Consider the following 14,894-nt stretch of genomic DNA (forward strand, 5'->3'; position numbering starts at 1 on the left):
AAAAAAAAAAAAAAAACATGTGGTCGTTACTTGTCTGTTAAACTCGAAAAGAACCAAACTTTTATCCTCTCTCTCTCTCTTCTTCAGCTTACAATGGAGTGGCCATGGTCAGCCATCGCCTCTTCTCCCTCTCCTCCTTATTCTTCTAGATGCTTCTTTACATCTCCCAACTCTTGCTTGTCTCTTACTAGACGAGCGAATTTGAACTCTTCGATTAAACCTTTGCGACACATCGGATTCGACTCGAAGCATCATACTCTGATCACCAAACGTCGAGTCCATGGAGACTCCATCGTCCGGAGAAGCACCACGAGCAGCAAAAACGCAGAGGAGATCGAGTCCTCTGTAGAGTGCGTGGGAATGGGATCAGACGTGGAGTGCGTCTACACCGGAGGAGAAGAAGACGAGGAGGAGGAGAATCGGAGCTCCGGAATCTTGAGCGGAGGAGACGGATCGTTGCTCGAATGGGCGGTTCTGATCTCGCCATTCTTTTTCTGGGGAACGGCGATGGTGGCGATGAAGGAAGTGTTGCCGATAACCGGTCCTTTTTTTGTCGCTGCGTTCCGGTTAATTCCGGCCGGTTTGTTGTTGGTTGCGTTTGCGGTTTACAGAGGGAGGCCTTTGCCTAAGGGGTTCGATGCTTGGCTCTCTATTGCTCTCTTTGCTCTTGTGGACGCTACTTGTTTCCAGGTCTGCCTTATTAAGTATTGTCTGAACAATAATAATAATAATACTAATAATGATAATAATAATTATTATAATAATGGTGATGGTTCAGGGATTTCTTGCTCAAGGATTACAGAGGACTTCTGCTGGTTTAGGAAGTGTAAGGAAGCTCTCTCTCTTTGCTACCTTGTTCTCTTGTCCTGAGATGACTAAAAGGTTGAGACTTTCCTTTGGTGTAGGTTATAATTGATTCACAGCCACTGACTGTAGCTGTATTAGCATCTTTCTTATTTGGTGAGTCCATTGGAATAGTGAGAGCTGGAGGTTTGCTTCTTGGAGTTGCTGGACTTTTGCTTCTTGAGGTATACCATTTTACTAATCAAGACCGAGCTGGTAGCGTGATAGTGTTGTTACAAGTTGAGGATAAGTCTGGTTTACTACAGGTTCCATCAGTTACCTCAGATGGTAATAGCTTTTCTTTGTGGGGAAGTGGAGAGTGGTGGATGCTTCTTGCAGCTCAGAGTATGGCTATTGGTACCGTGATGGTTCGATGGGTTTCAAAATACTCTGATCCAATTATGGCAACCGGCTGGGTAATGATGTTTTGTCCTTGTCTCTCAGAGTTATCCTTACAGGAACTAAACTGAACATGTCCTAAACTTTATCTGCAGCATATGGTTATCGGTGGCCTTCCTCTTCTGGCGATATCAGTTATAAACCAGGACCCGGTTTTCAACGGCAGTCTTCAAGAGCTATCCACAAATGATATCATAGCACTTCTCTACACATCTATATTTGGCAGTGCGGTTAGCTACGGTGTTTACTTCTACAGCGCTACTAAAGGTTCTATTTTGCTGCCTTCTCTTGATAGTATATGGCTGCTTTATGTTTCAGGTCTTTGATGCTTTTATAATGACTCTCTCTCTCTCTCTCTCTTTGCAGGAAGCTTGACTAAACTCAGCTCACTCACCTTTTTGACACCAATGTTTGCATCAATCTTTGGGTAAGGCCACATGGTTCTTTCTTATCAGTCTTTGGATCGTATTCTGATATGTTTGGTTCTGAAACAGGTATCTGTACCTTGATGAGACTTTCTCCTCGTTGCAACTGGTCGGAGCAGCCGTCACTTTGGTCGCTATATACTTGGTCAACTTTCCAGAAGGCAACGACTGATACACTCTCAAGTTTTCAAAGCTTCTTATGAATGTTAAAACATCATTACGTTCGATTATATTTGTATATATAGTTAAGTGAACAATCATTAGTCCAGTAAACACCTTTAATTAAGGTTTCATCATATTAACATAAGAAATATAGTTGCACAATTCGATACAACAGAAAGCATATGATCTTAGTTCACAAGAATTACAATCAGAGTTCGATCATAGTCCCAAGCACAGACCAGTCGTCTGCGTAATTCCCGGTTAACTCGTCTTTTTCTCCTCCGGTTTAGTTTCCATCCCAGCCATATCAGCAACTAGTCTCTCCTCCGGTTTAGTTTCCATTCCAGCCATATCAGTAACTAGTCTCTCCTCCGGTTTAGTTTCCATCCCAGCCAGATCATCCATATCAGCAACTAGTCTCTCCACAGGCACCTTGCTCACATCCCATCGCATGCCAATGTCTGAAACCAAACGACTGGCGCAGTACATCCCATATCCCGCCACAGCCAAACTACCAAACCCCGCTACAAACCTGAGTGGCGAAGAGAGCACAACGCTGGCAGCTGCAACAATCGAAGCGGCTTGACCGCTCCTTCCCACGTCAGTGTTCGCCACCAGCAAACCAGTTTTGCAATAGATGGCGAAATCCTCGCAGTTGTTCTTGAAAACATTGTAAACGCCGAAACCGTTTCGCAAGAGGAAGTTCGCACGGTGGATGACTTCTTCCGGAGGATCCGAAGCTCCTATTGTGCAAGTGCCGCCTCGAGGCTTGGCGAGAAAGATAGCGGGAGAGACACTGTACTCGAAGACGTAGAGATCACCTCCAGCGAGGAAGCAGTCGAGACAGGAAGAGATCACACCACCAACCTTGGTTCTATCACCACAGTTAGGACACGGGGTGTCCCCGTGATTAAGGGATGAACTGACAATGAGATTGTCTAAGAAAGTCCCGGTTCCAGTCTCTTGACCATCCCCACGAGTGAAATGGTTGACTTGTCCTTCACCCACATAGATTCCTACAAATCACACACACATCACAAAGAAGAAAAGCTCCCAAAACGATCTTATTAGTCTAAAGCAACACTTTTATCTATAAACATAATGATTCCAAGGGGAAGTTAAATAAGACTGCGCCAAAAACAATATAGCATGAGCAAAACTTCAAACTTGTTCCTCTTAACACACTAGGATTCACTTCAGGCCTATTCATCTAAATACACACAGCTAAATGGACTCCAAATCATAGCATCGTTGGAGTCTACAGAATGAGCTATGAGCCTTGAGCCTCATCGAGTCTAAAACAACAAAAGAGAAGTTAGCTATACCATTCACATTCCCTTACAATGATCAAAGGATCACTTTAACATTCATATCAACGAATCGAATCAGAAAGTTCATATAACTATTCTTCCCCCAAATTTGAAAAGCTTTCGCGAATCTCATCACTTAATCTACAATTGACGCAGCTACAGTTTCAATTGGATCATTTAGCATGTAGTACATTGTACGCATCTGTAACGAAAGAGAGAGATCGTGATACCGTGATGAGCGTAGACATAGGCCTGACGCCATGAATAGATGTGATCGCCTGGTTTCACTTCATCTCTGGCAATCTTGTTGGATAGAAACCCCATTCTCTTCCCTTCCCCCCAAAACCTCGCCGCCGACGAACAGAGAATCAGAAACTATTAGGGATTACGCGACGGCGGAGACGGAGAGGGAGAGAGAAAGCGATCGTACTTTGCTTTGTGTGTGGGGCTTTTCTATTCTTTCTTCATTAAAATTTTCAAAATTATTCTTTCTTAAAACGACACCGTTTAATAACAATATGTAGATGGGCCTTTACTAAAAAGCCCAAAGCCCATTAACTTCCACTCTCTTAAATAAAAAACTCTTGTTAGAGATTTTCACTCTAGCTAGTTAGCCATGGAAGTCTCCAACCACGCCAGAAAACGGAAAGCGATCGACGCCGGCCCCAACTCTCCGCCGTCGTATCGAGCCTCAGACGGATACGAACCCACCAACGCCGTAGATCTCTCCCTCCTCGAAGAGCTCGAGAAATCCTCCCACCACCAAGTCGAAGCCGTCGATCTCAAAACCCTAAAAAAGCTCGTCCTCTCCTTCGAGCGGCGCCTCCGAGACAACATCGCCGCTCGCCTCAAGTACGTCGAGAATCCCGAGAAGTTCGCCGACTCAGAAGTCGACCTGCACGACGAGCTCCAAAAGCTCAAGATCCTCGCCGGAGCCCCGGAGCTTTACCCGGAGCTCGTCGCGTCCAACACCGTCCCCTCGATCGTGAACCTCCTCTCGCACGAGAACGCGGATATAGCGAACGACGTCGTTCAGCTCCTTCAGGATCTAACCGACGAAGACGCGTTGGAGGATAACGACGAGCCGGCGCGCGTGTTGGTGGACGCGCTGGTTGAGAACAATGTGTTAGAGCTCTTGGTTCAGAACATGAACCGGTTATCGGAAGGGGATCCGGATGAGGCCGCGGCTATATACGCGACGTTGACGGTTATTGAGAATCTTGTTGAGGTGAAGCCAGCTGTAGCTGAGATGGTGTGCGAGCGTACGAAGCTGTTACGGTGGCTTGTCCTGAAGATTAAAGTGAGAGACTTCGAAGGGATCAAGCAGTATGCTTCCGAGATTCTTGCGATTCTGTTGCAGAATAGCACGGCGAATCAGAAACGGTTGGGGCAGATGAACGGTGTGGATGCTGTGCTGGAAGGTGTGGCGATGTATAAGTCGAAGGATCCGAAGACTCCTGATGAGGAGGAGATGTTGGAGAATCTGTTTGATGTCTTGTGCTGTTTATTGATGCCGTTGGAGAATAAGGAGAGGTTTGTGAACGCTGAGGGAGTGGAGTTGATGATTATTATTATGAAGCAGAAGAAGTATGCGTACGGGTCTGCGATTCGGGCGCTTGACTTCGCCATGACTAATTATCCGCCGGCGTGTGAGAGGTTTGTGGATGTTATGGGGTTGAAAACAGCTTTTGCTGCCTTCATGGGTAAGGCAAGTCTTTCGCTTTCAATCCCGTTTCTTATTTTTACTGAGCATTTTTGCTATCTCGCTAGTGGTTTAATGGTGTTTAGTGTTTAGATTCCGCTGAACAAGAGGATTAAGAGGGAGCGTTATAAGGAGGAGTTAGAGGAGCGGGTTATTTCGCTGGTTGCGTCATTATTTGGTAAGAAGACAAGTGATATGTTCGTTGTAATTACAAAGTGAGTTCTTTTCATGTTCTTGATGCTAAGTCTTTGGTTTCTTTAATTGTATCATTCAGCTGGGATTTTAAGGGGTTCTAGAAGAGACCGTTTGTTGAGCAAGTTCGTTGAGAATGAGTATGAGAAGATTGACCGCCTTATGGAACTATACATAAGGTAATATAAGTGTTCTGATAATCTTCACTTAAACCATTTTTAGCATCTGATGAAAGAGGCCTCAGTCCTTTGTGATAGCTTTGTTATATATCTAGTGAAAGAGCATCTGATGAAATAGTCCATATCTTCTGAAGTGCAATAACCATTTTCTAGTACTTATCTCGTAGCTGTGTCTTTGTACTTGGCAGATACTCTGATAGAGTTAGATCAGAGGCCGAGAGGTTAGACCAGCTTGAGCTTGATGACCTTGAGGTGATTCACTTTCTCCTCAATATATTTTGTGTTTTCATTCCTTTCTTGAATCTCTTGATGAACTGATTCCACTTTACAGTTGGATGAAGATGAAAAATATAACCGAAAGCTAGAATCAGGCCTCTACAGTCTTCAGGTTCGACTAAGTTTAGTTTATCTATTTTCATGTCTGTATCATCTGCGGATGCAAATGTACCTAATGTGTGTACATGGGCTTCATGACACACTTATACAAGCCTCTACTCTCTTAAAAAAAAATCATTTTAGACCTTCGTTTATCTATTTATTCTTAATTCTGAGCAATGTCAACTTTGAAATTGCAGCTTGTTGCTGTTATTCTGGGACATATTTGGTGTTCTGAGTAAGTACCATCCGTTAAAACACCCATAAAATGCATTCCTAAGCTTAGTTTCAGGAATACTATATTTGTAATCATTTTATATTATGTAGGCATTCTGGAATGAGAGCGCGGATTGAGCTGCTGTTGAAGCAACAAAAGCTAAGTAAAGACGACGTCAAGGAGATACTTCAGGTTCTCTATTCTGTCACCTTAAAGTAGTCTCTACAGCAATTATGTTTTTTTATTTAAACTTAATGTGGAGAAAATGATTCACTGAAACCCAAAACGGATTCGCTACTAATAGATGTTGAAATGGCGTATGAACTCGAACATTTGCGCAAGATGTGAAAATTCAATCTCACATTGTCATACCATCTTGTTTTTCATGCACTCTATGCGCGCAGCTTTATCTTTTTCCTTGTTGCTCGCTGTTGCTAACATGAGTAAGCCTTTTGACAGGAATATCATGACAACCTTGGAGATGTTGAAGGAGCAGAGGAGAAGGAACGAGGACAGGCGAGAATCCAGTTGTTCATATCTGCAATGTGATGTTAGAGCAAGAAAGAAGATGGCTTCATGTCAGATTCCAATATGTATTGGCACCAGAGAGACTTCTGTTTTTTTTTTCTCTCAACAAGATTTAAACCGAGGATGAGCAAATAGTCATTGTTGGTCACAAAGTAGATGACTGTTTTGGGTTTTTAGTGTATTTGTAACCCTTTCAAATCCAACAATTTTCTCTGACTTAAAATCACTCAAAGGGGCAGTTTCTGTCATGTTTACGAAGTGATGTTGTCAGTGTGAAACATCTTTCAAGTGCTTTATAGCTCAATACGCAATAGTGGACGTGCCGGAGTGGTTATCGGGCATGACTAGAAATCATGTGGGCTCTGCCCGCGCAGGTTCGAATCCTGCCGTTCACGTTTTGCCTTTTATTTAAATACTTATGATGTAGATCTTTTATGCGTGTACCAGAAGAGACAACAAGAGTGGACGTGCCGGAGTGGTTATCGGGCATGACTAGAAATCATGTGGGCTTTGCCCGCGCAGGTTCGAATCCTGCCGTTCACGATTTTGTTCTTTTTGAATCCTGAGTCCTTTTAACTATGAAGCGCGTTCATTCACTTGACTTGAGAGTTAGGATAAACTTTGTCTGTAGCACATTTAATAAGGCCTTGTTAGACTTAGAGAGTACTCAGTCTCTTTGAAATTATGTATTTTTAAGATAAGATTTCTTAGAGCACTTGCGTTAGATTTAGTAATGAGTTTTCAAGCTCTGGAAAGCCTATAGCCTCTATTTGCCACGTGCAGTTGATATTGGCAGCTGCAAACACAGTTAACGGTCGAAACTGCACTGCGTATGCAAACTGTTGGATCTTCCCTTTTTCTCTGCAGATGCTTATGCACAGCATATGGAATATATATTTTGATCATCATATTTCTTGAAAACATTTACACATACAAAAGCAGAGTCACACCAACAAAGAGTTTGCTACATTGATACAGCCATATTACAAGTAAAGGACAATGGGGATCGGTTCATCCCGAAGAACTAGCAGACCTTGCTGTTTCAATGGCTGCAACCAGATCATCATATTTGGCACCCGTAACTTCCTTCACCACTTGGTTATCCTTCAATATTTTAAAAGTTGGAACCACTCTTATTCCTAGCTCCTTTGCCAATGGCTGCCACCAAACAATTAAAAAACAGAGTTCCATAGTGAATCAATAACAAGAGCAAGACACTGGTTTGGAGAAATAATTTTTTTAAGGAGGCAGAAGCCAAACCCTGTTCTCTGGGTTGCAGTCAAGCTTTAGAAACACAACGTCATCATACTTCTCCGATAAAGCTTTGTATTTAGGAGCAATCACTTTGCATGGACCACACCTGTATTAGTAAATATCTCTTTAGTTGAACCAACAACAAGATTAATAATAATTAAAACTAAAAGCATCCATAGATGGACTCAACAATAAATTGAGCTCTAGCTACTTCAAGAACCATATAGTGACATACCATTGAGTGTACATGTCAAGTACCACAATCTTTTCACCGGCGGCTTTAACGATGGGCCAGAAGGTATCCTTATCCACTTCCGTCACTTGACCAACACTGACATTCACGGTCTCTAAGCTACACCTCACCACAGAGGAGTCTCCCCTTTTCACATAATCCAATGAGCAAAAACCAATCCTCGTCGTTGTCGTCGCCACGCCGGAGTAAGGGATACGACACTGCTTTCTCGCAGGACTAAATCCGCCGGTTGTCGGAGCTAAAGCAGTCGGAGATGGAGCGAGACGCAGAGACAGAGGCATTGTTTGAGTTTCGTCAAAAGAGTGTCGGAAAAGAAGTTGATCAGCTTGTCTTCGGTGTGCGGTCTCAACGGATTGAGCTAATTAATTTATTTATGTACAGCGTAAAAGACGATTGTAGCCTCAAGCTTCTCCGGATGAACAAGAATATTCGGGGGTATTTATGTCAGTTCAATCGCTTTCGTGATAACTAAACGGGAGGTGTAGATTCTCCGAGAGAATTACGATGGATATTTTATATTTTCCTGACAATTGACGATTCTATCCCTCAAATAATGAAAATTGAAGAAATGAGGTTGAATATATATATATATTTTTAAAAAACTTTTTTCCATATAAGAATGAATTATTGTATTGCTTAACAGAGAAATATAGCTATCAGACTCAAATACAAATACCTACAGCTCGAGATGGTTGAATTATCACACAGTATGTTTTTAAAATTACTTTTATTACAAGTTTCCTTCTTCTACCTCTATTGTCTTGAACCTCACTTTATTCACCATCTAAGAATCAATTATTTATAAAGCTTGACATAGAAATATAACTATCTCAGAGTAAAATACAAAGAACACTGAGTGTCTCCGCGTGAGACCCATTCAACAACTGGAGATAGTTTTCATTAATTATCAGACAGTATATTTTCTAATTTAGGAAAAAATAGTATTTAATTGTTTATAGTTTTTTTAAATTACTTTTATTACAAGTTTCCTTCTTCTACATCTATTGTCTTAAAACCACACTCTACCGCCACAACTAACACTTTCTTCTACATCTTGCATAGTGGTGCTGAAGGGAGAATGGATCTCAGGCGGAGACAGTGGTCTATCTCACCGATTTTCCTGGCGGCGACAGTCGTGACATTACTGTTTGAGCTGCAGTTATCATCAGCGGCGGCGACGGAGAATGTGGTATTTGAAGTTCGAAGCAAGTTCGGCGGGAAAATAGAAAAGGATCTTAGAGCTCTCAAAGCTCACGACGCTCACCGTCACTCCAGACTCCTCTCCTCTGCCATTGATCTCCCTCTCGGCGGCGATAGCTGGCCTACTGGGTACGAATCTCCATTCCTAAAAGCTCTTCTTCTGAGAAATTTTGCTTTCTTCCTATATAATGTGTAAAATTAAAAAATTGATTAAACCAAAAAAAAAATTAAAAAAATGTGTGAAATAAAGTTTGGGAATTTAAATTGAAAAAGGAGTTTTTCCTAAAAATATGAATCTGTTTTTTTTTTTTAAATAACTTTTTTTTTTACTGTTTGTAAGGTCACTGATTCATTCTTGACTCTTTGGTTTCTTGAGTTTTAAACCATTTATGATATGATATAGTAAAATGTTGACTCTTTGTTCTTGGTTTTTTTTTTTATTACAGTCAATACTTCGCTAAAATTGGACTGGGAACTCCATCAAGAGACTTTCATGTCCAAGTCGATACAGGAAGTGATCTCTTATGGGTGAATTGTGCCGGTTGCATCAAATGTCCTAGGAAAAGTGATTTAGTAAGACCATTAATTAATTAATCCATCGAGTTTAAGTTGCATTTATTAAAATGGTTTCATTATCTTTTCAGGTAAAGCTAACACCATATGATTCAGATGTTTCCTCCACTGCACAGACTGTTTCTTGTGATGACAGCTTTTGCTCTTATGTTTACCAAACATCAAAGTGTCACTCAGGTTCGTCTTGCAAATATGATATCAAATACGGAGATGAAAGCTGGACTAGTGGATACTTAGTGAGAGATGTTATGCGTCTGGACTTGGTTATTGGAAATCATCGTCAAACCGGTTCTACTTCGACCAACGGAACTGTTATCTTCGGGTGCGGGTCTAAACAGTCCGGTCGGCTCGAAGTGTCCAACTCTGCAGTTGATGGGGTTATGGGATTTGGAAAGTCGAATTCATCGTTTATATCTCAGCTAGCTTCACAAAGAAAGGTGAAAAAGTGTTTTGCACATTGCTTGGATAACAAGAATGGAGGTGGTATATTCGCCATTGGGGAAGTTGTGTCACCAAAAGTGAAGACTACTCCTATGCTCTCTAAATCGTAAGCGAATGAGCATTTTTCTTGAAGCTCTTCTTAATATTCTGAATTTACTCAAAAAAAGACTGTTTGTGAACCTTTTTCACAGAGATTATTATAGTGTTAGCCTCACTTCAGTTGAAGTTGGTAATTCAGTTTTACAACTTTCGTCGGGAGAAGAAGTCATTGTTGACAGTGGTACTACGTTGGCTTATCTTCCAAACTCTGTTTATATGCCCTTAATGAATGAGGTCAAATTCAATTATTATCTTTTTTTGTATATATTGAGTGTTTTTACTATGAAGTTCTTGACATTTTTTGTTTTTTGTGTTTTTCCTTGGTGGGGGGTGTCTTTGGCAGATCTTCTCTACGCATCCAGAGCTCACCTTCCATAACGTTCAAGACCTCCAGGGTTCATTTATTTGTTTCCGTTATACCGACGACAAGTAAGAATTTAACTCATTGCTTTTGATGTGTTTCGTCTTATTCACTCTTGTTTGAAAATTCACAGATTAGACCTGTTCCCACCTGTCACATTCCAGTTCGACAAATCTGCTTCCTTGACGGTGTATCCTCAGGACTATCTGCTCCAACTTCAAGTACGTCTTGTTCTTTTGTTCTGACTCTTTTGGTCTTGTTTGTATATATTTGTCTGAACATTAAACCGGACTCTAGAGAGACGCATGGTGTTTTGGCTGGCAAATCAGTGGACTCCAGATGAAAGATGGAAGAGAATTGTTGATTCTTGGAGGTATCTCTCTCTCTCTCTCTCTCTTCCAAAAAAAAAAAGAGAAATTTAAGGTTTTGATATGTGCTTTGGCTGCGCAGATATGGCGCTATCTAACAAGTTAGTTGTCTACGATATAGAAAACCAAGTCATGGGATGGACCAATCACAACTGTAAGCATATCTTTTTTGTTAAAATATTCTATGAGATTTTGTAGCTTTAGTTTGGTTATGTAACTGTTGAAGAATCAATAACACATAGGCTCAGGAGGAATACAAGTGAAGGATGAACAAAGTGGATCAATCTACACAGTTGGTGCTCACAATCTCTCATGGTCCTCTTCTTTAGCCATTACCAAGCTTCTTACACTTGTTTCTCTCCTAGTTCATTTCCTCTTTTACCATTGATTGGTCAGCCAACAGATCCTATCTAAGACTTGCTTTGTAGTTTCAGTAAAAAACCTATTGGTTAAAATTAAAGTTTGGTCCCTCTGTTTGTTATCATGTAAAGGATCTGCTTCCCATTATTACATTATGGTGATGTGTTTTTCACTCTTCTTTACTGAGATCAACTAAAGACATAAACAAAAAGACAAAACTGACAGAGTATTTAAGTAGTTCCAAAAACAATGAATCTCTAACAGATTTTAGATAAAAAGAATAAGAGAAAAATGTAGAAAGAAAGGTGGGAAAAAAAACACAGAACCTCTCCTCCTGAGTAATTTATTTTGATGATGTCTTTGTCACAAACTCAAACTTCTTCTTTTCTCTTTTTCACTTTCCAGGCACAAATCTTGGTAAGTTCAAAAGTGTATTAACTCTTGCAACACCTTCTAGTGCAGAATACTCTGTTCCATGTTCTGTATCCTCTTCTTTTATCAGCTTCTCAGCTTCACTTTCGTCGAGAGCAATCTCTTTCCCTGTCCTGACAGTACTCGAACGTCCTAGACCACCGCTTGGACCTGATCCATCATCAATCTCATCTCCATCTTCAAGTTTGGAGAAGGAAGAAGCTGTAGATATGGCGTTTGAGCCGTTGGAGTTTAGATACAAGCAAACCGCAGCGCAGTCATCGACTTTTGAGGTTGGGTACTTGTGTCTCCACGCTCTAACCGCAGTCTCAACTAAAGCTCTTGCTGCAGAGGAACGTGATGGTGCTGAAGCCACAATCTTCACTACTTCTTCATTTGATAGTACATCCCAAACCTATCACATGAAACATAACAAGTAAACAAAAAAATGCATAGAGAAAATGAATGTGTGTGTTTGAGAGAGAGATTACCCCATCTGTAGCCAACACTATGAACTCATCTTGTTCGGTTAATCGGCGAAATGAAACCTCAGGGACAGAGATTAGACCAAAGTCTTTAAGGCAAAAGTCTCCGAAAGCACGTGCCATTGCAAGACCAGGCGAGTCACAGTTTGGGAGCCAGACTCTACAAACATCAGGCTCATCTCTAAGAGCAAACACACGTCCTCTACACTTCTTTATTCTCTCTTCCTCAGCTGCAAAAATCAAGCAATCAGCACAACTTCAACAATGAGATCCATCATAAGTTGTTTGTTATCATTCAAACCTGGTAGATTTGGCTTGAGATCCACAGTTAGTTGAACAGCAACAAGACCATTTTCACCATCTCTTGTCCCCATCACAGCTCTAGAGTCCCCAACGTTTCCAACAACTAGATACTCACCCTACGATATTGCATAAGATATATATAATAAAAACCAAGAAACAGTGAACTACACTACCAAGCCGAGAGAGTACCTGTTTGATCAAAGTCACAGCGGTTGTACCACTGCAGAAACAGTCAACACTGCCATGGAACTTAAGTTCTCTGTCCATAACTTTAAAAGCCTTAAGAAACGCCTCTTTCAGAGTTTGAAACAGTTCAGAATCTGTGCTCTCTTCTGGCCTAGGCTCTTCCTCGGTAGATACAAAAGAAGCAGCATCTTCAGAGTTGTTGTTGGCACTATTATTAACAGTCTTTATAGAACCTTCAACAGGTACTTTAGCTTCCCAATAAGCACTTAACTTGAGAGGAAGATTGTCTCTGACTCTCTTAGCAACCATATGACCAAAAGGACCATGCCCATCAAACACTCCACAGAACACTGTATCCGTCCTCGAACCAAAACTCTGCAACACACAAAATGAAAAACCTATAAGAGAACCATAAACAAAGAAGACTTAATTGTTTTTTTTCTAAACTAACCTCCCAAACAACCATGGCGTCTTGGTTAGGCCCTTTCTTGCCTTGTTGAGTGAAGATACAAGCGACCTCACTAGATCCATTCAAGAACATACGACCGGGGACTCGATGGAGAGGATCATCTCTCCTGGAGTCAAAGGAGGAGTTTCTGGAACCGCCAAGTCTCTTATTCTTGGAGTTTTTTCTTTTTCTCACACCAAAGCCAGGAGAGCAAGGAGAGCCCGGTCTAGGACTCATGCTCTCAGCAGATAGACAGGACCCCATTCTCAGGGCCCTGATGATATTGAAAAGGCACTCCAGGACCAACTAGTTGTACAATCACACACCCACGGTGGTCTTCACCAAAAGTGGCAAATGAAGATTCAGCTATGGAAATAAAAAAAATAAACCACTCTTTATGATCACCAGAAAGAGCAAATAATGAGTAAGGAAGGAAGAAGAAACAAACCTTTATATTATTAGTACCAGCTACTTTCTGCAAGAACACATATAGAGAGAATAATAATACAGAGCAGTGTGAATCTTAAAAAAAAAAAACAAAATTGAATATAAAAATGAAGCCTTTCAAAGCTGACCAAGAAAAAGGTAAGGTATGACTTCTCTGGGTTGTCTCTTCAAAGAAGAAAGAAAAACACGTTTTTGTAATCTCGCTTTCTTCTTACAAAAAAAAACATTTTGTAGAGTAATTTAATACCCGAAAAAGAGGAGGAAAAGGAAGAGATCTAAGTTGATTTTTATTTCTCTATTGGCACCACACACACACACACACACACAAAAAGAAAAGAGAGACAGAGGTGTTTGTTTATTTATTCATCAGAACACATCAAAACAGTGATTGAGAAAGAGACTGCAAACACGAGAAACATCACAACCATTTCTTCTTCGTCTGCAACCAATCAAAAAATAACAATTACTGAGAAAAATTAACACATGAATCAAACTTTTAATCGAATTGGAGCTGAAAAAGACACTCACCAGCAGACAGATCAATCAATAGGTAAGTAGGGAGGATCTCAGAATCAGATTCAATCCAGGAAAATTAACAAAAGATAAGGAAGATTGATTCTGTTGGCGCGTAGAGAGGAACAGAAGAATAGATAACTGAGAGAGAGAGAAGATGTTAATTTTTAAAAGGAGAAAGAAACGCAACCACCCAGCTACAAACTCGTTCTTTCTTCTTCAGCTTTCTACTTTTTGTGTGTAGAGAGAGAAAGAAAGTTATAAACACAGCAATAGAGTTTATTGATTTTTTTTTTTTTTTAATGTTGTCTATTTTTTTTTCCATAGAGATTGGGTTTATTATTATTATATAAATATTTTTTTCAGGCTTTCCTACACACAATAAAAAGAATATCCATTCAAATATATAATAAGGTCTCTCGATCAGTCAATCATCACATGAAAGTGAGAGATTATCAGATTTAATCCATTAACATTATAAAATATGGACTATACTGCTTCTCTCAATCCAACTAAGATTAAGATTAGAAGAATCAAAAACTGGTTTATCATTTACAGTACTAAACTACTTCTTTGGTCAGCTTAATCATTACTATTTTTAAAGTTAATCATGTTTATGATAAGTATACTTTTATTTAACAAAAGTACGCGGTTGTTATGAAAAAAAATGACAGTTTAACGAGGATAAAAATCAAAATATATAAAATATTTCATTTTGTAAGAATTATGGTGGATAAAATGGTACTACTATCGTTGTATTTAATTTGATTGGAATGACGGAAGGGAACAAACTCTCAGCTGTGGAACCCAGAAGAAGGGTCACTAAACACATGCATGCACACAAGAACTCAATACACATG

General features: G+C 40.4%; 6 protein-coding genes and 2 non-coding genes across 9 annotated transcripts; 5 read left to right on the forward strand and 3 right to left on the reverse strand.

Annotated features, from left to right (window-relative positions):
- Positions 1-30: 30 nt before the first annotated feature.
- Positions 31-1,963, forward strand: LOC106387279 (WAT1-related protein At3g02690, chloroplastic-like). The gene is made up of 7 exons (XM_013827105.3): positions 31-690; positions 779-826; positions 906-1,028; positions 1,110-1,259; positions 1,338-1,509; positions 1,609-1,669; positions 1,737-1,963. The coding sequence occupies exons 1-7, from the start codon at positions 94-96 to the stop codon at positions 1,837-1,839; spliced, it is 1,254 nt and encodes a 417-aa protein (XP_013682559.2). The 5' UTR covers positions 31-93; the 3' UTR covers positions 1,840-1,963.
- Positions 1,928-3,623, reverse strand: LOC106387280 (protein LEAD-SENSITIVE 1). The gene is made up of 2 exons (XM_048777285.1): positions 3,370-3,623; positions 1,928-2,845 (listed from the first exon to the last, which is right to left on the reverse strand). Exons 1-2 carry the CDS (start codon positions 3,461-3,463, stop codon positions 2,091-2,093), a joined length of 849 nt encoding a protein of 282 aa, XP_048633242.1. The 5' UTR covers positions 3,464-3,623; the 3' UTR covers positions 1,928-2,090.
- Positions 3,618-6,590, forward strand: LOC106387277 (beta-catenin-like protein 1). Its single transcript, XM_013827103.3, has 8 exons — positions 3,618-4,847; positions 4,935-5,019; positions 5,116-5,212; positions 5,401-5,464; positions 5,544-5,600; positions 5,788-5,825; positions 5,915-5,996; positions 6,264-6,590. The coding sequence occupies exons 1-8, from the start codon at positions 3,756-3,758 to the stop codon at positions 6,351-6,353; spliced, it is 1,605 nt and encodes a 534-aa protein (XP_013682557.2). The 5' UTR covers positions 3,618-3,755; the 3' UTR covers positions 6,354-6,590.
- A 55-nt stretch (positions 6,591-6,645) lies between these two features.
- On the forward strand, positions 6,646-6,727 carry TRNAS-AGA. Its single transcript has one exon. It is a non-coding gene; the product is annotated as a tRNA-Ser (tRNA).
- Positions 6,728-6,793: 66 nt separating this feature from the next.
- Positions 6,794-6,875, forward strand: TRNAS-AGA. Its single transcript has one exon. It is a non-coding gene; the product is annotated as a tRNA-Ser (tRNA).
- Positions 6,876-7,217: 342 nt separating this feature from the next.
- Positions 7,218-8,446, reverse strand: LOC106387275 (thioredoxin F-type, chloroplastic-like). Its single transcript, XM_013827102.3, has 3 exons — positions 7,822-8,446; positions 7,593-7,692; positions 7,218-7,490 (listed from the first exon to the last, which is right to left on the reverse strand). The coding sequence occupies exons 1-3, from the start codon at positions 8,118-8,120 to the stop codon at positions 7,344-7,346; spliced, it is 546 nt and encodes a 181-aa protein (XP_013682556.2). The 5' UTR covers positions 8,121-8,446; the 3' UTR covers positions 7,218-7,343.
- Positions 8,447-8,577: 131 nt separating this feature from the next.
- Positions 8,578-11,418, forward strand: LOC106383636 (aspartic proteinase 39-like). Its single transcript, XM_048777283.1, has 9 exons — positions 8,578-9,168; positions 9,486-9,612; positions 9,684-10,159; positions 10,245-10,386; positions 10,496-10,581; positions 10,647-10,734; positions 10,811-10,886; positions 10,964-11,035; positions 11,124-11,418. Exons 1-9 carry the CDS (start codon positions 8,918-8,920, stop codon positions 11,267-11,269), a joined length of 1,464 nt encoding a protein of 487 aa, XP_048633240.1. The 5' UTR covers positions 8,578-8,917; the 3' UTR covers positions 11,270-11,418.
- On the reverse strand, positions 11,327-13,772 carry LOC106387273 (probable protein phosphatase 2C 33). 2 transcript variants are annotated; one of them, XM_048777284.1, is made up of 6 exons: positions 13,523-13,772; positions 13,078-13,380; positions 12,630-13,001; positions 12,439-12,556; positions 12,144-12,367; positions 11,327-12,067 (listed from the first exon to the last, which is right to left on the reverse strand). In XM_048777284.1, exons 2-6 carry the CDS (start codon positions 13,336-13,338, stop codon positions 11,636-11,638), a joined length of 1,407 nt encoding a protein of 468 aa, XP_048633241.1. In that variant the 5' UTR covers positions 13,339-13,380; positions 13,523-13,772; the 3' UTR covers positions 11,327-11,635. The 2 variants fall into 2 exon arrangements, with proteins under 2 accessions (XP_048633241.1, XP_013682554.2); XM_013827100.3 differs by having other exon boundaries at positions 13,078-13,440.
- Positions 13,773-14,894: the final 1,122 nt, after the last annotated feature.

The sequence above is a fragment of the Brassica napus genome, chromosome A1 (assembly GCF_020379485.1).
Source record: "Brassica napus cultivar Da-Ae chromosome A1, Da-Ae, whole genome shotgun sequence".
Lineage (NCBI taxonomy): Eukaryota > Viridiplantae > Streptophyta > Magnoliopsida > Brassicales > Brassicaceae > Brassica > Brassica napus.